Source organism: Rhinoraja longicauda, chromosome 6, assembly GCF_053455715.1.
Source record: "Rhinoraja longicauda isolate Sanriku21f chromosome 6, sRhiLon1.1, whole genome shotgun sequence".
Lineage (NCBI taxonomy): Eukaryota > Metazoa > Chordata > Chondrichthyes > Rajiformes > Arhynchobatidae > Rhinoraja > Rhinoraja longicauda.
Window position 1 is genome coordinate 36,949,871 of NC_135958.1, and position 25,624 is coordinate 36,975,494.

The following is a 25,624-nucleotide window of genomic DNA, read 5'->3' on the forward strand; positions in this document are numbered from 1 at the left end:
CAGGGCTACAACATGAGCGGCAACAACAGCCATGTCAAACAGACCATACAGTGATGAGGAAGAGGTCACTGGTGCAAACCAGCATCAACTGCACCTAGTTTGAAGATGAAACAACACAAAGTGCTGGAGTAACTAGCAGACCGAATCAGTCTGAAGAAGGGTCCTGACATCCTCTATCCATGTTCTCGAGAGATAATGCCTGACCTGCTGGGTTACTGCAGTTCTTTGTTTCAATCACATACAATAATAATACCATACTTGGTTACAGTGGACAATCGGCAATAACGGACACCATTTCCCCCCACTACGGTCTGTTCCAACAAGAATTTACTGTATTTATGTTCGTATTGTCAAGACTAAGGAGGAGTGACACCGAAAATAGGAATAAATAAGCATGGAGAACAGGTAAATAATTGGCAAATTAATTTCAACATGAATAATTGAGAGTTTTTACAATTGGCAAGAGTAAGCGATCAGCTCATTTGAAAAATAATAATCTAAATGTAAAGTAGAAAAAGATCAAAAGCAGAAATACACTAATCATCCAGGTTAATAGGGTCATTATAAAGGATTTATTTCCAGAGTCAAATTGGAAAATAGTTAAACTCATCTCGTAATTGTTAGTTAATCTTTAGTTAGCCCATTATAAAACAGCATTTTGGCCACAATAGGAATATTGTGCCTAGCTCTGCGCGCCATCTCTTGGGGAAGGCTCCAAAAGGAATTACAAAAGTGATACTAGGAAAGAGTAATTGAACAGACTGGACAAACTGGAAAAGTAGATGTTGTTCATCTTAAAATAGAACAAGTTACAATGGGTAGAACACAAAGGCCAGAGAACACAAAAGCTGGGTCAGGCAGCGTCTCTGGAGGATATGGATAAGCGACATTTCAGGTCTGGGCCCTTCATTAGACTGCTTCATGGAGGTCTGATGAGGTATTTAAAAGCCTTGAAGGGTGTAGACAGAAATGAAAGGAAAAAAATATATATTGGCGGGGGGGTCAAGAACTTTGGAATATAAAATGAGGACGATTTGCAGAAGAAACTGAGAATTATTCTTTATTACGTAGTCACTGATTAGTGTCAAGAATGCACCGTCGGGGAAGGCGTTGGATGCAGATTCAATAGTAATGTTCAAAAGTATCTGAAAGGAAACATTGCAGGCCTATGAAGAAATGACAGGTAAATGGGACTAGCTGCATTACTTTTAAACAGAACCAGAATTGATTCAGTGGGCCAAATGGCCTCCTTTGATGGAATAAACATACTGTGATCTGTGAAGTGGGCAATAAAATCAAACATTAATTCCATGAATCATCACTAATGTCTTTCTTCCTAGCCATTTTCTAAGCAAATAATGTAGACTCTCAAGCAGCAGGTTCAATAATAATCAAACTGCATAAAAATGTATCTTTTCTCCACATCAAATTAGGAAACATTTTCATTCATTCCAAATATTGATCAATATTTGAGCTCACCTTTCAATCTGTGTCTGGGAGTGTCAGGTTCATCTTTTCTGCTATTTCTACTTCGATCTGAGCAATTGTCTCTGTACCCTCTCTCACTTCGCTCCAACCGGTCTCTGTCCTTGACTCTGGACGAGCTGGACCTGCTCCACTCTCGATCATCTAGAAAGAACAATATAAATAACCATACTATCAGGATGGATCTAATTTACATTTTGCCCATGTGAAACCAAGCTATGGTAGAGCTCTTGCAAAACTTGTATTCGACTAACATGTCTATAAGGCTCTTATTTTTCTCTCCCTTTTGTATTTAAAAAAAAAATTAGCATTATTGCACTTTCCAATTACTTATTTCAATGATAAATTTTCAAATCTTGGCACTGGATTTAATTAACATAATTTGGTTAGTTATAGATCTAAATTAACAAAAAGCTAACCAATGCAGATGGCCAGCAAAATTAACCCTTTCTTTACTTGAAAACTATAACTTTATTCTCACATGACATGCTTAACACTTAAAATTTTACTTTTAGTGAAAGTATCATTATTCTAGAAGTCATAACATTTTTTTTTAAAAGAACAATTCTAATTTGGTATCCAGACAATATAGAACAAATTCAAATGTCATCTCACTGTATTCAGCATCGTTAATGGTTCCCCTTAGCAATATGCCACCTGTGCAGATTTAAACCTTAAGTTATAAACTGTTTAGGTTTTTAAATATTAAGAGAATTAAGAGATATATGGTTGGAAAGTGGTACGGGCCATGTTGCAATTCAGGCATGAGGGAACAAATGGCTTTCTCCAGCTTCTACCAATATGCTTAAATTGACAGATAGGTTTAGCAGGTAATATAAATATCAAAGTTCCTAATGGCAGCAGAGCTGGAGTCCCAAAATATGACAGCAACATCAGGTAAAATGATACAGTGAATTTGATTCACCATTGCAACTACATTTACGACACAAATAAAAATAGTTAAAGACTTACCTCTGTCCCTCCTCGATTCGCGATCATGGTCTCTGCTCCGATCTCTTTTCTTTTCCTTATCACTGTCCTTTGAAGATGCATAAACTCCGTGTTCTCGGCGATCTCGTTCTCTTTGCCGATGCCGTTCCTTAAATTCCTCGCTAACACCACCTGTGTGCGAAGGTGTCTCTGCACCAGAAGTCCGATAATATCTGCAAGAAAATTACCAATTTTTAAACAATGCTCACGTAAAATATAGTGCCATAACTATTATTTACAATCTAACTTAAATAGTAACCATTCAATTGTATTAAGTTAATACCGAAGCATTTGCACATAATTTTTCTGGCAATAATCTCTAGCATATTATTCCAAAATTTAATGCAAAAATGAATTTATATACTTTGCAAACAAATTAAATACAATCCACTTGTTAGCTTAAGCCAGAACTTGCTGACGGCAATGAACCACTAACTCTTAATAATTATCCATTATGTACTTGTTGTATGATATTCGCCTGGTCCATGTATGAGCTTGTAGGTAGGACCTTGGACAATACATGCGGCGGCTTGGAATTTTAGGGGAAGGGTGTTGAGGATGGTGGTCGAGCAAGGCTTGCAAATAAAACAGCAAAAAAAGAACATGACAGTTGGCAATGCAGTAGCTTGAAGATTTCAAACTTGTCAAGAGTTGTACAGAATAGAAACAGCCCACCTAGTCCATGCCAACTATCATTCCTATCTATACTAATCCCACATGCCTGTATTTATTGCATATACCTCTATATGTTGCTAACTCAAGTACCTGTCTAGATACCTCTAAAGTGTTGTTACTGTCCCTGCCTCCAACTCCTTTTCTGGCAGCTCATTCCAGATAGCAACTTCTCGGTATTAAAAATGTACCCTTCGGTTCCCCTTTATACCTCCTCCCTCCGATACCCTCTGGTTTTAGTCACCCCATGAGAACAATTCACATCTTCGAATGTGGCTCGTGTCATATTACTTTGTTGAATGAGAAATGATAGACGCTTTTAGCAAATTTGGACAGATAGTAAAGCGAAAACAAACAAAAACACAAAAGGTTTTATAAGCATTAATAGCATTAATCAACTAGAATGTCTTGCCTCTCCTTTTTCCCAGCTTTGCCAGCTTTGCTATCGCTCTCCTCAATTGGGCCAAAGTCTTCCTTTCCTTCTTCCCAGTCTTTGTATGACACCTTGGATTTCTTCTTCTCCTCTTTTTCTTCCTTCTCTTCTTTTTCTTTTCTTTTCTGAGCAGCCAATTTATCAAGCCCCAGTAGTGAGGCCTTTGGTGCTGGGGCTCGAAAAATGTGCTGATCATCTGTGGCACTCTTCTTTTTTATTATCAATCCCCCAATCTGATTGTCAGGGTCATAGCCCTCCAACCTGTGAATGGCATCGTCATCATTCATAATTGAAAGTAGGCACGCATAAAATCCACTAAACGGTCGTCTTTGCGGGAATTAGGTAAAGGCCCCTAAAAACAGGTTGTAAAAATCATTATTGCAGAAATTCATTATTAATGAAAATTACAACGATTAAAATTCAGCAGAGTGTGATTAAAGATAGTAACTGCAATGATTTATTACTTGATAAAGTGTGTTATCCCACATTTGGGAGTTTGTCTAAATGCAGATACCCAGAACATGACATGCTTGCTAGTAAGCTATCCATACATTCAGGTGCAAGGCCATCAAAACACCCTTTATTAAACTAGACAGGCTTTATAACACAAAACATTAATGTATAAGGAAATTCATGCTCGTTTATAAATTATGACCCTCAAAGGTCATTTCCGATGATTAAATTGTTAAACCTGTTTCAACTATTTTACTATACCAGCTACAGTGCTGTCCATGTTTGGGACAAAGACCCATCATTTATTTATTTGCCTCTGTACTCCACAATTTGACATTTGCAATAGAAAGATAAAACACATGTGGTTAAAGTGCACATTGTCAGATTTTAATAAAGGCCATTTTTATACATTTTGGTTTCACCATGTAGAAATTACAGCTGTGTTTATACATAGTCTCCTCCCCCCCCCCCCCCCCCCCCCACCCCCATTTCAGGGCACCATAATGTTTGGGACACATGGCTTCACTGGTGTTTATAATTGCTCAGGTGTGTTTAAAAGCCTCCTTAATGCAGGTATAAGAGAGCTCTCAGCACCTAGTCTTTCCTCCAGTCTTTCCATCACCTTTGGAAACTTTTATTGCTATTTATCAACATGAGGACCAAAGTTGTGCCAATGAAAATCAAATAGGCCATTATGAGACTGAGAAACAAGAATAAAACTGTTAAGAGACATCAGCCAAACCTTAAGCTTACCAAAATCAACTGTTTGGAACATCATTAAGAAGAGAGCACTGGTGAGCTTACTAATCGCAAAGGGACTGGCAGGCCAAGGAAGACATCCACAGCTGATGACAGAAGAATTCTCTCCATAATAAAGCAAATTCCCCAAACACCTGTCCGACAGATCAGAAACATTCTTCAGAGGCCGGATGTGCATTTGTCAATGACCACTGTTCGCAGAAGACTTCATGAACAGAAATACAGAGGCTACACTGCAAGATGCAAACCACTGGTTAGCCGCAAAAATAGAATGGCCAGGTTACAGTTTGCCAAGAATCACTTATAAGAGCAGCCACAGTTCTGGAAAACGGTCTTGTGGACAGATGAGATGAAGATGAACTTATATCAGAGTGATGTCAAGAGCAAAGTATGGAGGAGAGAAGGAACTGCCCAAGATCCAAAACATACCAGCTCATCTGTGGAACACGGTGGTGGGGGTGTTATGGCCTGGGCATGTATGGCTGCTGAAGGTACTGGCTCACTTATCTTCATTGATGATACAACTGCTGATGGTAGTAGCATAATGAATTCTGAAGTGTAGAGACACAACCTATCTGCTCAAGTTCAAACAAATGCCTCAAAACTGATTGGCCAGCGGTTCATTCTATAGCAAGACAATGATCCCAAACATACTGCTAAAGCAACAAAGGAGTTTTTCAAAGCTAAAAAATGGTCAATTCTTGAGTGGCCAAGTCAATCACCTGATCAGAACCCAATTGAGCATGCCTTTTATATGCTGAAGAGAAAACTGAAGGAGACTAGCCCCCAAAACAAGTATAAGCTAAAGATGACTGCAATACAGGCCTGGCAGAGCATCACCAGAGAAGACACCCAGCAACTGGTGATGTCCATGAATCACAGATTTCAAGCAGTCATTGCATGCAAAGGATATGCAGCAAAATACTAAACATGACTACTTTCATTTACATGACATTGCTGTGTCCCAAATATTATGGTGCCCTGAAATGGGGGGACTATGCATAAACACTGCTGTAATTTGTATACCAAAATGTATAAAAATGGTCTTTCTTAAAATCTGACAATGTACCACATGTAATTTTTTTTATTACAAATCTCAAATTGTGGAGTACAGAGGCAAATAAATAAATGATGGGTCTTTGTCCCAAACATTATGGAAGGCACTGTTTTTCTTTGTTCGAGCATAGAATGCAACAGTAGAAATCAAGCAATAAATGTAAAAAACTATTGAAATTTCACTAGCAATGTGTACAATTATGGTAATCACGTCACAGAAAGGATACTTCTGCACATGTTGAGCATCATCCTGATATACTAAGGAGGAGACTGACAGATATTTGAAATGTCAACAAGTTGAAGTCTGGGGGAGATCAGATTGGGGTATTGATGCCAGGACTGGATCAGCCACTATTTTGTTGAATAGTGACGAAAGCTCAAGGGGATGAGTGGTCTCCCCCTCTGCCACTTCCAATGCTCTTGTGAACTTGCCATGGCATTTCCCACTTATGAGTGGCAGAGACCCAGTAGATGGTCAGTGTCTTTTTCCCAGGATGGAAATGTCAAATACCAGAGTACAAAGCTTTAAAATGGAAGGGGGAAAGTTTAAAAAAGATTCATGAGGCAAGATTTTATTTTAAACACCAAGAAAGGTAGGTGCCAAAAATGTGCTGCCAGATGATGTGGTGGAAGCAGATCAGGGGCAGCACAGTGGGACAGTTATAGTGCTGCTGCCTTACAGAGCCAGAGACCCAGGTTCAATCCTAACTACAGGGGCTGTCTGTATGGAATTTGTACAGTCTCCCTGAGACGGCGTGGGTTTTTTCCGAGTGCTCCGGTTTCTTCCCACATTCCAATTGGCTTCTGTAGATTGTCCCCAGTGCGTAGGATAGAACTAGTGTAGAGGTGACCGCTGGTCAGCACATACTCTGTGGGCCATGGGGCTGTTTCCAAACTATATCTTTAAACTGAACAGATACATTTAAGAGAAATTTAGGCAGGGGATGGAAGTATAAAGAACACATGCAGGCAGATGTGCAGTTTAAATTAACATGTTTATACAGATATTGTGGGCTAAATAACCTGTCCCTGTGCTATAATGTTTTAACTTCTAAAACGGTTGCAAATGTAACATTGAAAGAGCAGCAATAATCAAATAGAGTGTGGACACCAAAGTAATTGTGAATTATCATGCAAATTCCATGTAAAATCTGCAGATTTAACCAAGGGCTATTTAAACCAAATAGAAACAGAATATTATCAGACCCACTCAAGTAAAGAAATCATTGTCAAGAGAATGCAGCAAAAGACAAAAGTAGTGTTCCAGGGAGTTTGAGAGCAGATATATTTGCCGAGCTTTGCTGATGATCTGGTACTATTGTTGTTCATTTTATTTGTATTGCTGGGAGTAGTGGTTTTCAAACTATTTTTCTAATTACCTGTTTTAACCAAAGGGTTCACCAATGAGATTTAATAATAATAACCAGATAACTAAAAATCTAATATAGGTAGTTAAACAACTTTAGTTTAAACAACTTTAGTTAAACCCTGATATATATATGTCATAAGAAATTTATATTTCATGTAAATTTCTCTGTTAGGTTCTGTTAGAACAGGAGGATTTAGAGCAACAAGGGCATAGGCATAATATGCAGTTATCATGAAGCCAAAGAATTTAACAGCACAGAAATAGGCCCTCCAGAATCTCACTTCTATGCCACCCTTTTTCCCCATCTACATTAATCCCTATGATCCACTTTAGATCAATATCCTTCTCTGCCTTGCCATGCAATTCTTCAGATGTAGACCCATGCGTATTGGGCCACTCTTTCCTGCACATCCCACAAGCTCATCATGCCTCCCTATCTCATGCTCTTCCCAAATCCTATCCCAACAGGGTCTCCTTCTCCCACACTCCTTGGGCCTCCCTCCTACAAGTTGCCAACTCTCTAATCACAGTGCTCCCTCCGTGAATCATGTAGAAAATGTAAGTCTCATCCTGCTCCACAGAGTGGACTCGATTGGAAGATGTACCAACGAGCAAAACTTGTTGACTTCGGCTCCATCGAACATGTCCATTGTTTCTGCGACAGAACCTTCTACATTCCAACCATTAAAGCATTTTACTCAGACCCAATTCAGTAATAACTTGAGGGATATTTTTAAAGGGAATTGCAAATGCTGGTTAATAGCAAAGATAGACACAAAATGCTGGATTATCTCAATGGGTCAGGCAGCATCACTGAAGAGGGGACCTGACCCGAAACATCACCTATCCATTTTCTCCGGAGATGCTGCCTGCCCTGCTGAGTTACTCCAGCATTTCAGAGCATGAGCTGACTCATTTCCAGTCCCACCAATGTTGTTGACTCTTAAATGCAAATGGCCGTGCAAACAGCTTTGCCGTGTCAGTGGTTACGCTGACACTGAGAAAGCATAACACCCACACAGACCTTTTAGCATCAACCTATTAACCTAGTTAGGAGATAGAGCCATACAACACAGAAACAGGCCAACGCTCCCACACCCAACATTACAATTTTTCCCCAGCTTAGTCAACCTTGCAAAGTCCTCCTCATAAACATATGGGGACCAATATCTAAATTAGATAGCTGTCTCACAAACTAATCAAGCAACAGCATGACATAGTCATCCTCACAAAATCGTAACTCATTAGATAACCTGGCAGTCTCAGACTTGGGTACATTTAGTCCCAGTAGGACAGATCCACTAGAAAAGCTGACAAAATCACATAAACAGAAAGGACTCCAGGCCCCTTTAACTCCCAAAGCATTAGATAAACCAGAAAAGGAAATATTTTCCTAACTATTACCTGGAGTAACTCAGCAAGACAGGCAGCATCTCTGGAGAAGGAATGAGTGGCAGTCTTTGGGTTTCAGAATAAAAAAGGGTCTCGACCCAAAAGATCCATCACCCATTCCTTCTCTCCAGAGATGTTGCCTGTCCCGCTAAGTTAGTGTAGCATTTTACATCTGTCTTCAGTGTAAACCAGCATCTGCAGTTCCTTCCCACACACCTAGCTAATAAATACTCTGGCACATTACAACACAGAAGAAATATTGAAAGTAGCATGGATAAATAAAATACTTTAAGTGGAGGACAACAAAGACAGTCATCACATTTGGCTCAGTTGCTCCAGCACTGACTCGTTTAGCAGCAAAAGATACAAAGCCTCTTAACTCTCCCTGCCACATTAAAAAAAACTTGTGTGACCATCTCAGATCAGAAGTTGGGTTTTCTGCAGCAACTGAATTTGACATACACAAGTCAAGAGTGTGGAGAAATACTCTCCACTTGTCTAGATGAATGCAACTCTAAAATCACTCACAACCATCCAGGTGAAAGTATTTTCCTTAATCCGACTGGATGCCACGGTTACTCACCGAGGCTACTCTGACAACCCAAACCTATGTGGTCCAGCACCAACACGGTAAAGGAATTCAAGTGTAGGAAGGAACTGCAGATGCTGGTTTAAACCGAAGCCAAGGTAGACACAACAAGCTGGAGTAACTCAGCGGGTCAGAGAGCATGTGTTCTATAACGGCGCTCCTTGCACATTCCCATCCAGTCATACATGATTGTGACTCGGTTCCTTCATTATCACTGGGTGTAAATCCTGGAACTCCCTCCTCAACGCACGGTACTGCAGGTGTAACCTCACGGTTCACGAAGCCAAGGCCTTTCACTCCATGACCCTCCCCTGGGGGAATGGGAATAGAAAAGGAAATGCTGGCCCAATGAATTAAAAACACTTGACAGGAGCCACGACGCCCAAGTTCCACTGTGATCTGAGACAGCGCAACGGGAAGGATGTGATTGCACTCACACGGCTTCACATGTTGTTTGAGTCGAGCAGCAACAGCAGCAGCGCGTCGGCCATGACGCTCCCGCCGAGCCGACCTCAGCGCGGGCCGCGGTGGTTGCCGGGGCACGGCCGGAAGTCAGGCCCCGGCTCCCGGACCGCTTCCGGTGAGTGAGTCTCTCCCTCTCCCTCTCTCTCTCTCTCTCTCTCTCTCTCTCTCCGCGGCCGCGATTCATTCCCGACCCGATCGCACACAATGCCCGATTCCGTGGTGGAGAAGGTGGTCGTTCACCCGTTGGTGCTGCTGAGCGTCGTGGATCATTTCAACAGGTGAGGCGGCGGCGGCGAGCCGCGTCTGGGGCCGGCAGCTGGGGGCACTTTTGGTGCACTCTCAGCCAGGGCGGTTCAGGCCCGGCCTTACCCTGCTGAGTCACATTGACAGCCCTTCTCCCAGGGCTCATTCCCAATCCCACCGTGCAGTTTATATCCACGACTATTGTTTTCCTTCTTAAACGACACTCTGTTATCATGCAACCCAGGCGTGCACTGAATCTTATACTACCGGTTAGATTTCACTTTTTGAGTGCAATGTAACCAAAATCCTTTATGCTCAAGGCTGATTCATGATCCAGTCATTTGATTCTTAGCAAGAAAATGACACGATCCAATCGTTATCGGGAAAATAGCATTGATTTCCTCATCAAATATTTTCAACTTCTATTTTTTAATTTAAAAATATGGATCTGCACGGTAGAGTTTTGCGTATATCTTGTTTATGTCCAAAGCACGCTTTATTTCAAAACCACTCACTGAAATTGATACCTCCCTGCAGAATGGAAAATTCATAGTGCTGATCATAACAGTTGACATTTGTCTAAAGTTATTTCACATCTCTGGTATCCTGCTCCAAAATCGTCTGAATTTATATTTGGAAGCCATAAGTAAAATCTCATTCTGTTTCATGGGTGATTATAATGATTAAGTGGCGTTTCTCCCCAGTTTGGAAACAAAACCTTATGTATCCCTTAACATAGAAACATGGTAAATAGGTGCAGGAGGACATTTGGTCCTTCAAGCCTGCACCGCCATTCATCGTGATCATGGCTGATCATCTACAATCAGTAACCTGTGCCTGCCTTCTCCCCATATCCCTTGATTCCAATATCCCCTAGAGCTCTATCAAACTCTCTTTTAAATTCATCCAGTGAATTGGCCTCCACTGCCTTCTTTGGCAGGGAATTGCACAAATTCACAACTCTGGGTGAAAAGGTTTCTTCTCACCTCAGTTTTAAATGGCCTCCTCTTTATTCTTAGACTGTGTTTTTTATCAAAAAATAAATTGTATATTTCCTCCAAGGTATCAGATTACACATTAAATAGTGTATTGTTGCATCTTTTCAGTAAGAGCCAAAAATGAAGTCCATGCACTTAAATAGTAATGGGGATGAGGATTGTCACTGAGTGAAAGAAAGACCAGGAATAGGTCTTACAGGAACCTGTACCATCATTCAATATTACCCATTAATTCCCAGGAATCAGCTTAGTAAACGTTTGTTGAACTGTCTCCGATGCACACGTAGCTGCTCTGAAGTAAGACCAAAACTTTCTGTAGCACCGCAAACGTGGTCTCACCAATACTGTGTGATTAGCCAATCTTCTCTCCTTGGTAATAATTATTGTGTGTTTTGTATCTATGTATCAACTTATTAAATATCATTTTGAAATTCAAATGTCTGCAGGTTTCCCTATACCCAGCCTGCCATTTGCATCCTCAAGGAATTTCTATTTTGAAAGTCTGAAATGTGAAGCCAGATGAAGGGATGTAGGTGGAATGGGGCAGCGGGGAGGGGAAAGAATAGCGGGGTAGTTGGAGAAATGGGTATACATCAAGGTCGAGCACAGTTGTTGGTTAGTAAGTAAAATTAGAGAATTAAATGCTCATAGGTTGTAAGCTAACCCCTGTCTCTTCCAGGTTTACCCCATCCTTCTGCTTCAAATTTCACACTTTTGTCTTTGTTTAATCTCTAGCCTTTGTCCACCCATCTGCCAATCAAAGCGCCCCTTCCCTGTATCAACCTATCACTTTCCTGGCTTTCTCCCACCCCCAGCTTCCTTCCCCCTACAATCAGTCTGAGGAAGTGTCCCTACCCGAAACGTTGCCCATCCTCATCCCCCAGAGATGCTGCCTGACCACCTGAGTTACTCCAGACTCTGTGTCTTTATTTCCTCATTGATAGGTTCAGTGGGCAATGCTGTTATTCAGTCTCTCCAGCATTCAGTTCTATTGATTATCTTAATCAAACCTTTTTTTGTATGACTAACCTAATATAAACATTTCAAATGTTGGGTCGATGTAGTTTCCAGACATTTGAGTAAATAGCTCCACATTTCCACTACCTGTTATATGGAGAAGTCTTTTCAGGCATCAATAGCACCGGTGAATGATTGAGCTCAAATCTCCTCCTGCCTTCTTGATCTGGACTGTACACTCCTGTCCCATTTCTATTTTGTTGACTGTACATCAAATATATACAGTGCCCTCCATAATGTTTGAGACAAAGACCCATCATTTGTTCATTTGCCTCTGTACACAATTTGAGATTTGTCATAGAAAAAAATCACATGTGGTTAAAGTGCACATTGTCAGATTTTAATAAAGGCCATTTTTAGACATTTTGGTTTTCATCATGTAAAAATCGCAGCAGTGTTTGTGTGTTTATACATAGTCCCCCCCCATTTCAGGGCACCACAATGTTTGGGACACAGCAATGTCATGTAAATGAAAGTAGTCATGTTTAGTATTTTGTTGCATATCCTTTGCATGCAATGACTGCTTGAAGTCCGCGATTCATGGACATCACCAGTTGCTGGGTGTCTCCTCGGGTGATCCTCTGCCTGGCTTGTATTGCAGCCATCTTTAGCTTATGCTTGTTTTCGGGGCTAGTCACCTTCAGTTTTCTATTCAGCATATAAAAGGCATGCTCAATTGGGTTCAGATCGGGTGATTGACCTGGCCACTCAAGAATTTACCATTTTTTAGCGTTAAAAAACTCCTTTGTTGCTTTAACAGTATTTTGGGGATCATTGTCTTGCTGTAGAATGAACTGCCGGCCAATGAGTTTTGAGGCATTTGTTTGAACTTGAGCAGATAGGATGTGTCTCTACACTTCAGAATTCATGATGCTACTACCATCAGCAGTCGTATCATCAATGAAGATAAGTGAGCCAGTACCAGCCATAAATGCCCAGGCCATAACACTCCCACCACCGTGTTTCACAGATAAGCTGGTATGCTTTGGATCTTGGGCAGTTCCTTCTCTCCATACTTTGCTCTTGACATCACTCTGATATGTTAATCTTCGGCTGATCTGTCCACAAGACCTTTTTCTAGAACTGTGGTTGGCAGCGGTAGAGTTGCTGCTTTACAGCGAATGCAGTGCCGGAGACTCAGGTTCGATCCTGACTACGGGTGCTGCACTGTAAGGAGTTTGTACGTTCTCCCCGTGACCTGCGTGGGTTTTCTCCGAGATCTTCGGTTTCCTCCCACACTCCAAAGACGTACAGGTATGTAGGTTAATTGGCTGGGTAAATGTAAAAAAAAAATTTAAAAATTGTCCCTAGTGGGTGTAGGATAGTGTTAATGTACGGGGATCGTTGGGCGGCACGGACTTGGTGGGCCGAAAAGGCCTGTTTCCGGCTGTATATATATGATATGATATGATATGATACTTCTTGACAAACTGTAACCTGGTCATTCTATTTTTGCGGCTAACCAGTGGTTTGCATCTTGCAGTGTAACTTCTGAATGTCTGTTCATGAAGTCTTCTGCAGGCAGTGTCATTGACAAATCCACACCTGACTCCTGAAGAGTGTTTTTGATCTGTCGGACAGATGTTTGGGGATTTTTCTTTGTTATAGAGAGAATTCTTCTGTCATCAGCTGTGGAGGTCTTCCTTGGACTGCCAGTCCCTTTGCGATTAGTAACCTCACCAGTGCTCTCTTCTTAATGATGTTCCACACAGTTGATTTTGGTAAGCCTAAGGTTTGGCTGATGTCTCAATAACAGTTTTATTCTTGTTTCTCAGTCTCATAATGGCTTCTTTGACTTTCATTGGCACAACTTTGGTCCGCATGTTGATAAACAGCAAAAGAAGTTTCCAACGGTGATGGAAAGACTGGAGGAAAGACTAGGTGCTGAGAGCACACTTGTACCTGCATTAAGGAGGCATTTAAATAAACCTGAGCTTCATACACCTGTGAAGCCATGTATCCCAAACATTATGGTGCCCTGAAATGGGGGGACTATGTATAAACACACCTGTAATTTCTACATTGTGAAAGCAAAATGTATAAAAATGGACTTTAATAAAATCTGACAATGTGCGCTTTAACCACATGTGATTTTTGCTATTACAAATCTAAAATTGTGGAGTACAGAGGCAAATAAATAAATGATGGGTCTTTGTCCCAATCATCATGGATGGCACTGTACCTAACCCTCTCATGATGGACAACTGGAAATAATTACAGAATAAATTTTGAATGTAGGCCAGGCATCCTAAATTAAATCAATTAAACTTCAATACTACATTGAACAGTTGGGTCAAAGAGCATGCTGTAGTTAAGGTTAACAAAATAGATAAATAAGTGAGAAGTTAAAAGGAATAAAGCTCCTCCACTGATTTTCCAGCAATTTGTGGCCCTGCACCCACTTTAATCCAAACAAAATTATGAGAGTGCACTTGAAATCCCTCCCAGGAGTCTCCCCTGAAAATATTCTATCTCGGCTAGGTAAGGTGGCTGATCTCTACACCATCGGGACTTCCACGCCGATCAGTGTGTCGAATTTCTCCCCCCTCCCCCACAGCCAGGCATCTGGAACTCTAGCCCGGCCGGAGCCAACAGATCAATTCCCATAGCTGACTTTGTGGACCGGTACCTCAGCCCCCCGGTGTCCTGTGGGGTCGAATCCTGGATCGATGGGTCGAATTTGCCTCCTGAGGCCAGTGCTCTAGAACTCCGGCCTGACCGAAGGCAGCAGATCCGTTCCTACGGCCGACTTTGGGGGCCGGGTATCTCAGTGGCCTAAGCGGACCATTCCGGTACCATTGGATTCCTCTTGGGGGCAGTGACGTCTGTTGGTCCAGCAAAACGGATAATCCGGACAGGCTCTGGAACCAAGGGTGCCGGAAAATAGGTGGTAAACCTGTATATCGATTATGGGGTGGATAAATAGAGGCATGGATCACTTGGACTGAATGGTTTGTTCCTATACTGTAAATTCTATGTAATTTTCAAAATCAAAATGCACAGCTAATTTATGTTAGTTTTTATAACATTGATTATATTTTGGTCTCCATTTATGAAAATAAATCACAAAATCAGGTTTGATTTTAACCATAAGAAAAATGGTTTAAATGACAATATATCCAAGTAGGTTGAGCAGACCAAAACAACATGTAATCTTAGTAAATATCTGTTATTCACAGGGATATTCCCAAATCACAGCTCTTTCTGTGCTGTTCTGTACTGTGCTCTTTGGATATAAAGAATCAATGGTGTTTTTGGTTTTTGTCATATGTGTATCCAACTGACAATTTAATGCTGTTAGAGCTGTTGCCTCACAGTGCCAGGGACCCAGGTTTGATCCTGACCTTGGTTGCTGCCTGGGTGGAATTTGCACTTTTTCCTGTGACCAGATGCGTTTCCTCCCACATCCCAAAGACGTGCGGGTTTGTAGGTTAATTGGCCTGTGTAAATTGATCCTATTGTGAAAGGAGTGGCTTTTGATAAGGTTCTGCCTGGTATGCTGCTCTAGAAGGTTAAATCGCATAGGATCCAGGGAGAGCTAGCTGACTGGATAGAGACAATAGGTACAGGAGTAGGCCACTCGGCCCTTCGAGCCAGCACCACCATTCAATGTGATGATGGCTGATTATTCTCAATTAGTACCCCGTTCCTGCCTTCTCCCCATACCCCCTGACTCCGCTATCCTTAAGAGCTCTATCTAGCTCTCTCTTGAATGCATTCAGAGACTTCGCCTCCACTGCCTTCTGAGGCAGTGAGTTCCACAGATTTACAACTCTGACTGAAAATGTTTTTCCTCATCTCCATTCTAAATGGCCTACCCCTTATTCTTAAACTGTGGCCCCTGGTTCTGGACTCCCCCAACATTGGGAACATGGTTCCTGCCTCTAACGTGTCCAACCCCTTAATATTCTTATATGTTTCGATAAGATCCCCTCTCATCCTTCTAAATTCCAGTGTATACAAGCCTAGAATTTACTTCATGGAGGGAAGCCGAGGGTGATGGTGGAAGATTGTTTTTCCGATTGGTGGCCTGTGACTAGTGGTGTGGCTTGGGAATCGGCGCTGGGCCCATTGCTGTTTGTAGTTTATATCAATGATTTGGATGAGAAGGTAAAGGCATGATTAGTAAGTTTGCAATTACATTGTGTGTGAGAAGGAACTGCAGATGCTGCTTTAAACCGAAGATATACACAAAAAGCTGGAGTAACTCAGCGGGACAGGCAGCATCTCTGGAGAGAAGGAATGGGTGACATTTCAAGACGAGTCTGAAGAAGGGACTCAACCCGAAAAGTCACCCATTCCTTCTCTCCAGAGATGCTGCCTGTCCCGCTGAGTTACTCCAGCTTTTTGTGTCTATCTGCAATGACACTAAAGTGACTGACATAATTGATAGCGAAAATGGTTATCAATAAGTACAGCAGGATCTAGATCAGTTGGGCAAATGTGCTGAGGAATGGTTAATGGAGTTTAATGCAGATAAGTGTGAGTTGTTGCATTTTGGAATGTCAAATCTGGGCAGGACCTTCACAGTGAATAGGCGGGCTCTGGGGAATGTTGTAGATCAGATTGATCAAGGATTACAGGTACATAGTTCCTTGAAAGTTGTGACATATGTAGATAAGGTGGTCAAGAAGGCTTTTGGTACCTTCTATACTCAATCAGGGTATTAAGTATAGAAGTTGGGATGTTATGTTACAGTTGTACAAGATGTTGGTGAGGCCATATTTGGAATTTTGTTTTGAGTTTTGGTTACCCTGCTCTTGGAAGGATGTTGTTAAGCTGGAAAGAGTGGAGAGAAGATTTACAAGGATGTTGCCATGACTTCAAAGCCTGAACTATAGAGAGAGATGGGCAGGCTGGGATTTTAATTCTTGGAGTGCATAGAGGTGTACGGGAACACTGCACTGAAGAGGAATTCATGAGGGGGATAGGGAATAAACAGGAGCAATCTTAAATGTTAACATTGATAAGTATGACATAAATTAGAATGGGCAACAAATCCTTGTCTTCTCCAATCTCATTGCTGCATTTGTTCTGATTTATCTAATGTTCAAAGTATTCAAGTTTTGATTTTTTTTTGTTCTCTTGACCTGTGAGTTTAATGCCAGATTTTGGGTGAATAATGAATTTGCATATAGCAACCAGTTCACAATATATGAAATGATTTGCTGAAGAATTATTTTAGGTGGCACAATTTAGTGGATGAATGGTGGCCAGTTGAATTCCCTGCTCTTTGAATGATGCTGTGTGGCTTTTTAAAGAATTAACCCAAACCTTCATTCTATGCTTTTAATGCCGTGTTGTGTCTAAAAGATCACACTTCAGGATTAATTCAGTATTGTTGAATGTAGATACCACAGTTCTTAAGTGGAACTGGGGCCTGTAACCCTCTGACTTGGCAGCAACAGTGCTAACCAAGTTTGCTTGGTGTGTTGTGTGATAGTCCTGTTGATGAAGGTGACAAATTTAGGGATGTGCTGCATTCATAAATAAGCAAAAACAACAAAGTGCAGATGAGTTTTTTAACATTGATTTCTCTGGGTGAGCTTGAATTACAAAAATTATAGCTGAAAAATATCTTGTCCATCTTATTATGCAAATCAAAACAATAATCAAAATAAATCAAAAATAAATGTTTTGTTGTATTTATACAATATCAAGTTATATTTGATTGGATTTTACAAAGCTAAATGCAAACTTTAATAGACCTGATGTTTCAAGCAATAAGCTTTGCATTTTTATTCCAAACCGCAAATATATATATTTTTAAGTATTTGACCAAGTGCTAACTGTTGTTTTTGTCACATTCTGGAAAGTAAGAAGTGTTGATGCTTTGACCTGGAAATTTTTAATAATGGTGTTAGAATTTTTAGTTTATTAGTGGCATTTTTAGGAGGAATCATTTATAATGTATTTTAATATTTAGAATAGGAAAAGTTGGAAATCAAAAACGAGTGGTTGGAGTGTTGCTGGGTTCTTGGCACAAAAAGATACTTGATGTTTCCAACAGTTTTGCAGGTAAGAATTAACATTTGTGATGAGTAGAATTATTACAGATTCATTATTTGAAGTAAATTCCTTGCAACATTGATTTGTTACACCGCACGTGGGAGTAAATGAATATTGCTCTACTTGAGTGTTGGTGTCGGTAGCATAGTTCCTTAACTGCAGCAATTGATTTTTCTATTTAATACTATAAAGACAAAATTAATCTCAATTTTGAAAAACAGATGGCATATAATGTACCTGTCAGTCCGCTGCATGTATAGTTTCGTGCACATTCACAAACTAGTAATCATTAATCCATTTTTAAATGGAAAAATCATTGTATTATATTTGGTTTAGATTGGCCAGTTAAATAATGAGCAATAATGCACATTTTGAAATTAGTTACATTTTTTGTTAGTTATTGTGTTATGAGAGTAAATGGTTATCTTTGCAACTTGCACAAAGAAGGAAATCATATGACATATATCACAATGTTAGAGGTCATCTTTTAGTTTTTATGTATTTCAGAAGCTCTTCATTTTTGCACATTTTTTAATTTCCATTTTAGTCCCATTCGATGAAGATGAGAAAGATGATTCAGTGTGGTTCCTGGATCATGATTATTTGGAGAACATGTATGGGATGTTTAAAAAAGTCAATGGTAAGATTCCTGACATAAATGGAAAGGAAGCTGAAGTTATGGGTGCTCTGAATCCCTTTAGTTTTATAGTTTGCATTAAAATGATATTCCAGAAGAGTAACTTTGCATATTATTTTGTAATGTACAAATACCGCAGAGGTTTTCCCTGAAATCAAGTTTGTCGCTTTCTCCTCTCTCGTGAGGCACTTTGATTAGGTAAACACTGTGAAAATGTTTCCCTTTGGGATAAATAGTATAGGAATATGTGGCAAATTTTATGCTTTGACAAAGAAAAGGAACTGTCTAATGTTAGTTTACGTGGCAGTGATCAGGATGGTATCAAAATTGGCAGAAATCTTCTACTTCAAACCTGCATTTACTTTGCTTAGAAAAATCAATTAAAATAATATTAAATATTCATAAATCTTGTAGCTTAATTTGCACGAATGCTATCAGTCATGTTTCCTGTTTTTTAAAAGAGAGATTATGTTAATGTGTTCTCATTCCCAATACTGTTTAATCAATGCAATGAGTGCATTAGCTATTGTCTTAACATTTATTGAATTGCATTTTAATGGGTGGTTATGTACCTGTCTTAGCTAGGGAAAGGATCGTTGGATGGTACCACACTGGACCCAAGTTGCACAAAAACGACATTGCTATCAATGAACTTATGAAACGATACTGTCCTAATTCCGTAAGGTTTTAGATTTTCTATTTTTAAATAACTTAAGAACTTAATGGTACAATTTGGCAAAGCATATCAAGCATTTGTTTTGTAGGACAATCCAAATTGTTTCATAGCATAGCTTTTTAAAAATGATTTAATGAGTTATTTCAATGCATTGCATTCTGTTATTTTGTGGTGTTGCTTTTTGTTTATGAAAATGAAATCTCTTAATTGGTGACAGTGGTTTCACAATTTATATTTTTGTAGTGATATATTTTTCACATCAAAGAGCTGGGCCTTGCACAAACCCATTGTGTAAATGGAAGTGTGCATGCCTGTATGCATTTCTATGACGTTTCAGTTCAACAAAAAAATGTTTGCTGTGCAGCATTTCACTAGTGTTTTCTGTATGGTCATTGTCTATCAGTTTGTGTGTTAGGTCAGGTAAACAATTTGGAATGAGATTAATATATTGTGCATATACGGATTAATTGTTATTTTAATTATTTAAGATTATCAAGCATTTGCATTCTTAAAATACAAGTATTGAAGAGCATGCTAGATAACATGTGGATCAAAGTGAAAGTCTGGCAGCAACTTTGTTTTAAATGGGTTTGAGATAGTGGCACAGTGTTAGTCATGGGGCCTGGTTCAATCCTGACTTCAGTTGTTGTTTGTGTGGAGTTTGTACATTCTACTTGTGACCACATGGGCTTTCACCACAGTTTTACGTTTCAACGCACATCCCAACAATTTGCTGGTAGGTTCATTGCCTACTGTAATTTACTATTTTAGTGTAGATAAATGGCAAAGGAATCAAAGGGGAGTTGATGGGAACATGAGAGAGAATAATAGGGCTACAGTGCAAATGAGACTGATGGAATTGTTATTCTGGAGTGAGCCTGGATCAAATGGACTAAATGACTTCTGCTACAATAAGTGGAAGGTGGAAACAAAAATGAAAAGATTAGGTATCAAAATGTTTCATTTAAAATTTAAACTGCAAATAGTTAGGACATACAAGAGACTGCAGTTACCTTAAACAAAAAATAAAGTGCTGGAGGATTGATCAGTCTGAAAAATGGGTCACAACCTGGACGGTTGTCTGTCCATTTCCCTCCACAGATGCTGCTGACCTACTGAGTTCCTCCAGCACTTTGTTTTTTACTGCAAATAATTTGTTTCTTTTGAATTTAATCTGACTGGAATTAAAATAGTTTGTGGAAAAGGAATGCGAGAGACGTTTCCCTAAATTTCTGTTTTGAGATTCATTTGCAACACTTGTAAAGAATATGAAACATCGCCATAGATGGGCAATTGAATTTATGACTTTAATAATTTCCAAATTGGATACTTATTAGCATTAAAGAAAAAAAATGCTATTGTTGAATTTACTGAAATATAAATAATATACAGCATCAAGATTGAAGTTGTAAATTCTGTTTTTAAGGTTTTAGTCATCATTGATGTGAAGCCTAAAGATCTGGGACTACCTACAGAAGCTTACATTTCAGTAGAGGAAGTTCATGATGTAAGTTGTTTTATGGCTTCTGTGGAAACCCTTTAAATATTGTGAATCATTTAGTTGCAATTTTCTTTGGAAGGTGAATCCAACTGAAATTTGGAATCTACACTGCTCAAATAGGTTTGAAAAATGTTCATCAAAGTTTATTCAATTTCCAGTGGCAAATAAACGAACTTAATTTGGAGAACAATGAACTTGTGGAATCCTTATCTGAGAAGGAAGTGGAGGCCAAATCAGTTAATATATTTTAGAACAAGTTGATTTTTAAACACAAAAGGCATCAAGGGACCTGGGGAATATGAGAGAGGAGGGCATTAAGGTGAAGTTATCAACCCTAATCCTGTTTCTAATTAAAAAATAGTGGAGCTGACCACAGGAGTTAAATAGAAACACAAGAAACTGCAGATGTTGGAATCTGAACCAACAAACAATCTGTTGGAAGAATGTGGCAGGAGTAACTTCTGTGGTTTGAAAGAAATGTTTGAAAACCTGCATTAGGAATGGCCAAATGGCAAATTCCTGTTCCTATTTTCTGTTTCATTCATAGTCTTGCTGAATTGCAGAGCAGGCTTGAAGTGCTGATTGGCCTACCTCTAATCTATATGTTCATACATTTAGGACTCTGCTTAAAATCACTGACTTCAGCATTTAGTCAGCTGCCTTGATCTGCTTTCATGGCACAATGACATTTTTTTTAGTAATGCTCCAGTGAAGCACCTTGAAACATTTTTTACTTTGAAAAGGTGAAAAATGCTGGTTGTTTTTGTTTTTCCTTGCCTTGGTAATATTGTGAACATGACTCTGATCAATATCTTTTCTCTTCGAGATAAGTTACTTAACTTTTATTTGGCCATCACTTCAAATTTTTTAGTTCAGGTGCCGCTCGATTTACCAAGAAAGAACAAAGAAGCAATCCCTGGGTTCTCCTTTTGGTTGACACAAATGCTGGAATAACTCAGCGGGTCAGGCAGCACCTCGGGACAGATGGAATGGGTGACGTTTTGGGTCGAGACCCTTCTTCAGGCTTACAGCAGGGGAGGGGGCGGGACTTTGTCCCGCCCCCTCCCTTGACATCAGTAAAATAGTAAAATAATTTTAGTACAATCGGTGTGTTCACCTAAAACTTCACCAGATCCAACGTGACTGCAAAAGAGAACTGATAAATGAGTTAAATTCACTATTTATTGTGTGGTCTCTCTTCAGGATGGAACTCCAACTTCCAAAACATTTGAACACGTAACTAGTGAAATAGGAGCAGAAGAGGCTGAAGAAGTTGGAGTGGAGCATTTGCTACGGTAAACTCAATTTTTCCCAAAATCCTTGCTCTTGGGCAAAATCATGGGCTTATTTCCTTTTGTACAAATATAAGACACTGTTGGCTTGTGATGATGATAGCTAAAGAACTAATTTTGACTAGTTTTACTATGACCTCCCAATGGATGGCAAACGTTCCATATTAGGCAGGAAATGGTTTTGGGTAGACTGATGGGACTGAAGGCTGATAAATCCCCAGGGCCTGATGGTCTGCATCCCAGGGTACTTAAGGAGGTGGCTCTAGAAATAGTGGAAGCATTGGAGATCATTTTTCAATGTTCTATAGATTCAGGATCAGTTCCTGTGGATTGGAGGATAGCAAATGTTATCCCACTTTTTAAGAAAGGAGGGAGAGAGAAAACGGGTAATTATAGACCAGTTAGTCTGACATCAGTGGTGGGGAAGATGCTGGAGTCAATTATAAAAGACGAAATTGCTGAGCATTTGGATAGCAGTAACAGGATCATTCCGAGTCAGCATGGATTTACGAAGGGGAAATCATGCTTGACAAATCTACTGGAATTTTTTGAGGATGTAACTAGGAAAATTGACAGGGGAGAGTCAGTGGATGTGGATGACTTTCAGAAAGCCTTCGACAAGGTCCCACATAAGAGATTAGTGGGCAAAATTAGAGCACATGGTATTGGGGGTAGGGTACTGACATGGATAGAAAATTGGTTGACAGACAGAAAGCAAATAGTGGGGATAAATGGGTCCCTTTCGGAATGGCAGGCAGTGACCAGTGGGGTACCGCAAGGTTCGGTGCTGGGACCCCAGCTATTTACGATATACATTAATGACTTAGATGAAGGGATTAAAAGTACCATTAGCAAATTTGCAGATGATACTAAGCTGGGGGGTAGTGTGAATTGTGAGGAAGATGCAATAAGGCTGCAGGGTGACTTGGACAGGTTGTGTGAGTGGGCGGATACATGGCAGATGCAGTTTAATGTAGATAAGTGTGAGGTTATTCACTTTGGAAGTAAGAATAGAAAGGCAGATTATTATCTAAATGGTGGCAAGTTAGGAAGAGGGGATGTTCAACGAGATCTGGGTGTCCTAGTGCATCAGTCACTGAAAGGAAGCATGCAGGTACAGCAGGCAGTGAAGAAAGCCAATGGAATGTTGGCCTTCGTAACAAGAGGAGTTGAGTATAGGAGCAAAGAGGTCCTTCTACAGTTGTACCGGGCCCTGGTGAGACCGCACCTGGAGTACTGTGTGCAGTTTTGGTCTCCAAATTTGAGGAAGGATATTCTTGCTATTGAGGGCGTGCAGCGTAGGTTCACTAGGTTGATTCCCGGAATGGCGGGACTGTCGTATGTTGAAAGGCTGGAGCAATTAGGCTTGTATACACTGGAATTTAGAAGGATGAGGGGGGATCTTATTGAAACATATAAGATAATTAGGGGATTGGACACATTAGAGGCAGGAAACATGTTCCCAATGTTGGGGGAGTCCAGAACAAGGGGCCACAGTTTAAGAATAAGGGGTAGGCCATTTAGAACGGAGATGAGGAAGAACTTTTTCAGTCAGAGAGTGGTGAAGGTGTGGAATTCTCTGCCTCAGAAGGCAGTGGAGGCCAGTTCGTTGGATGCTTTAAAGAGAGAGCTGGATAGAGCTCTTAAGGATAGCGGAGTGAGGGGGTATGGGGAGAAGGCAGGAACGGGGTACTGATTGAGAGTGATCAGCCATGATCGCATTGAATGGCGGTGCTGGCTCGAAGGACTGAATGGCCTACTCCTGCACCTATTGTCTATTGTTAACTGTTTTTCTTGGAATGTAAATAATTGTGAAACGTGGGACTGCTGGGAATGTTTTGGGGTATACTTTGATGTGCAACTAACCGTTTTATTGATAGACAGGATAGTACCATGATATATTTTGATTTTTGTTAATTCCAGCCAGAGATGGAATTGCAGTGTTTTGCTGATGGTGGAGGGATATGGACCAAACACGGGCAGGTGGGACTAGTGTAGCTGGGACATGTTGGCCGGTGTGGACAAGTTGGGCCAAAGGGCCTGTTTCCACACTACCACTCTATGACTCTATGTTTAATACATAGTGGTGTCCTCTGTCAGTCAAGAACAATTTCATAATAGGCTCAATGCCGCTGTATTTTTATGGAATAAAATTTGTCCACTGTTGTATCTTGCATAAAAAATATTACATGAGAATAAAGTTGTTTTTCTTTGCTTGTGTTACCATTACAGAGATATTAAAGATACCACAGTGGGAACACTGTCACAGCAAATCACAAACCAAGTGCATGGCCTCAAAGGGCTGAACTCAAAGATTTTAGAGATAAGGAATTACTTGGAGAAAGTGGCCACAGGAAAATTGCCCATCAACCATCAAATTATCTACCAGCTGCAGGATGTCTTCAATCTTCTACCCGACGTTAACCTGCAAGAGTTTGTGAAAGCTTTTTACCTGAAGACAAATGACCAGATGTTGGTGGTATATCTTGCTTCACTTATTCGATCAGTGGTTGCTCTACACAACTTAATCAACAATAAAATTGCCAACCGAGATGCAGAAAAGAAGGAAGGGCAAGAAAAGGAAGAGGGGAAGAAAGAAAAGAAAGATGATAAAGAAAAAAGCGAATCAAAGAAGGAAGAAAAGAAAGACAAAAAATAAATTGTGCCGTGCATTTTTTAAAAAAGAAAAACAGAACTTCAGCAATACTTGGTATCGAGGGGGAATGTTATTATTTCGGTCTTCTGCAATAAAAGGGCCAAAATATCCAGCCATTGATGTGTTTGCATGGGGCAGTTTTCTGTATCTGTACAATGTACATGTTTAAAATCTTGAAACATTATAAATATTACTTTACTAATAATGTTATTCTAGGTCTTTTCATTTCTGTTTGCCTTGGGGTACTAAGAAGAATGAATGTTCAATTCTTCATACATATCTAACCCAAAACAAATGTGAGCTATGTACATCTTAGCAAGAGTGAATCAGCGAAAATGTATTTGCCCTTAAATCCATTGCCATAGGTGAGGTGCCAGAAGATGGTAGGGTGGATAATGTTGTACCTACACTTAAGAAAGATTGTAAGGAAAAAATCTGGGAACCACAGTTGGATGAGCCTTGAATCAGTGGTTAAGTTATTGGAAGGTGTCCTGAGAGATAGGATTTACAGTGCCCTCCATAATGTTTGGGACAAAGACCCATCATTTATTTATTTGTCCTCCACAATTTGAGATTTGTATAGAAAAAAATCACATGTGGTTAAAGTGCACATTGTCAGATTTTAATAAAGGCCATTTTTATACATTTTGATTCCACCATGTAGAAATTACAGCAGTGTGTATACATAATTCCCCCCATTTCAGGGCACCATAATGTTTGGGACACAGCAATGTCATGTAAATGAAAGTAGTATTTTGTTGCATATCCTTTGCGTGCAATGACTGCTTGAAGTCTGTGATTCATGGACATCAACAGTTGCTGGGTGTCTTCTCTGGTGATGCTCTGCCAGGTCTGTATTCCATCTTTAGCTTATGCTTGTTTTGGGGGCTAGTCCCCTTCAGTTTTCTCTTCAGCCTTGAGGCATTTGTTTG

The 25,624-nt window shown here is 40.1% G+C and overlaps 2 protein-coding genes across 3 annotated transcripts in view; one reads left to right on the forward strand and one right to left on the reverse strand.

Annotated features, from left to right (window-relative positions):
• Positions 1–9,728, reverse strand: part of dhx38 (DEAH (Asp-Glu-Ala-His) box polypeptide 38) — an 84,495-nt gene extending 74,767 nt beyond the window's left edge. The window contains exons 1-4 of one of the 2 annotated variants that reach the window (XM_078400787.1): positions 9,193–9,622; positions 3,560–3,932; positions 2,458–2,648; positions 1,480–1,629 (exon numbers count right to left, since the gene is read on the reverse strand). In XM_078400787.1, coding sequence (XP_078256913.1) covers positions 1,480–1,629; positions 2,458–2,648; positions 3,560–3,867 — 649 coding nt within the window. In that variant the 5' untranslated portion in view covers positions 3,868–3,932; positions 9,193–9,622. The other variant, XM_078400785.1, reaches the window with a different exon arrangement.
• A 12-nt stretch (positions 9,729–9,740) lies between these two features.
• psmd7 (proteasome 26S subunit, non-ATPase 7) lies at positions 9,741–24,897 on the forward strand. Its single transcript, XM_078400788.1, has 7 exons — positions 9,741–9,941; positions 17,848–17,939; positions 18,478–18,570; positions 19,149–19,246; positions 20,670–20,750; positions 21,948–22,039; positions 24,269–24,897. Exons 1-7 carry the CDS (start codon positions 9,868–9,870, stop codon positions 24,693–24,695), a joined length of 957 nt encoding a protein of 318 aa, XP_078256914.1. The 5' UTR covers positions 9,741–9,867; the 3' UTR covers positions 24,696–24,897.
• The last annotated feature ends 727 nt before the right edge of the window (positions 24,898–25,624 follow it).

What these genes read in the sequence shown, in the direction of transcription:
- psmd7 (XM_078400788.1), top strand. Translation starts at nt 9,868, where the DNA reads ATGCCCGATTCCGTGGTGGAGAAGGTGGTCGTTCACCCGTTGGTGCTG. An exon ending in TGTTTCCAACAGTTTTGCAG is followed by an intron (nt 17,940 to 18,477) that starts GTAAGAATTAAC and finishes TTTCCATTTTAG; the next exon opens with TCCCATTCGATGAAGATGAG. An exon ending in AACGATACTGTCCTAATTCC is followed by an intron (nt 19,247 to 20,669) that starts GTAAGGTTTTAG and finishes TCTGTTTTTAAG; the next exon opens with GTTTTAGTCATCATTGATGT.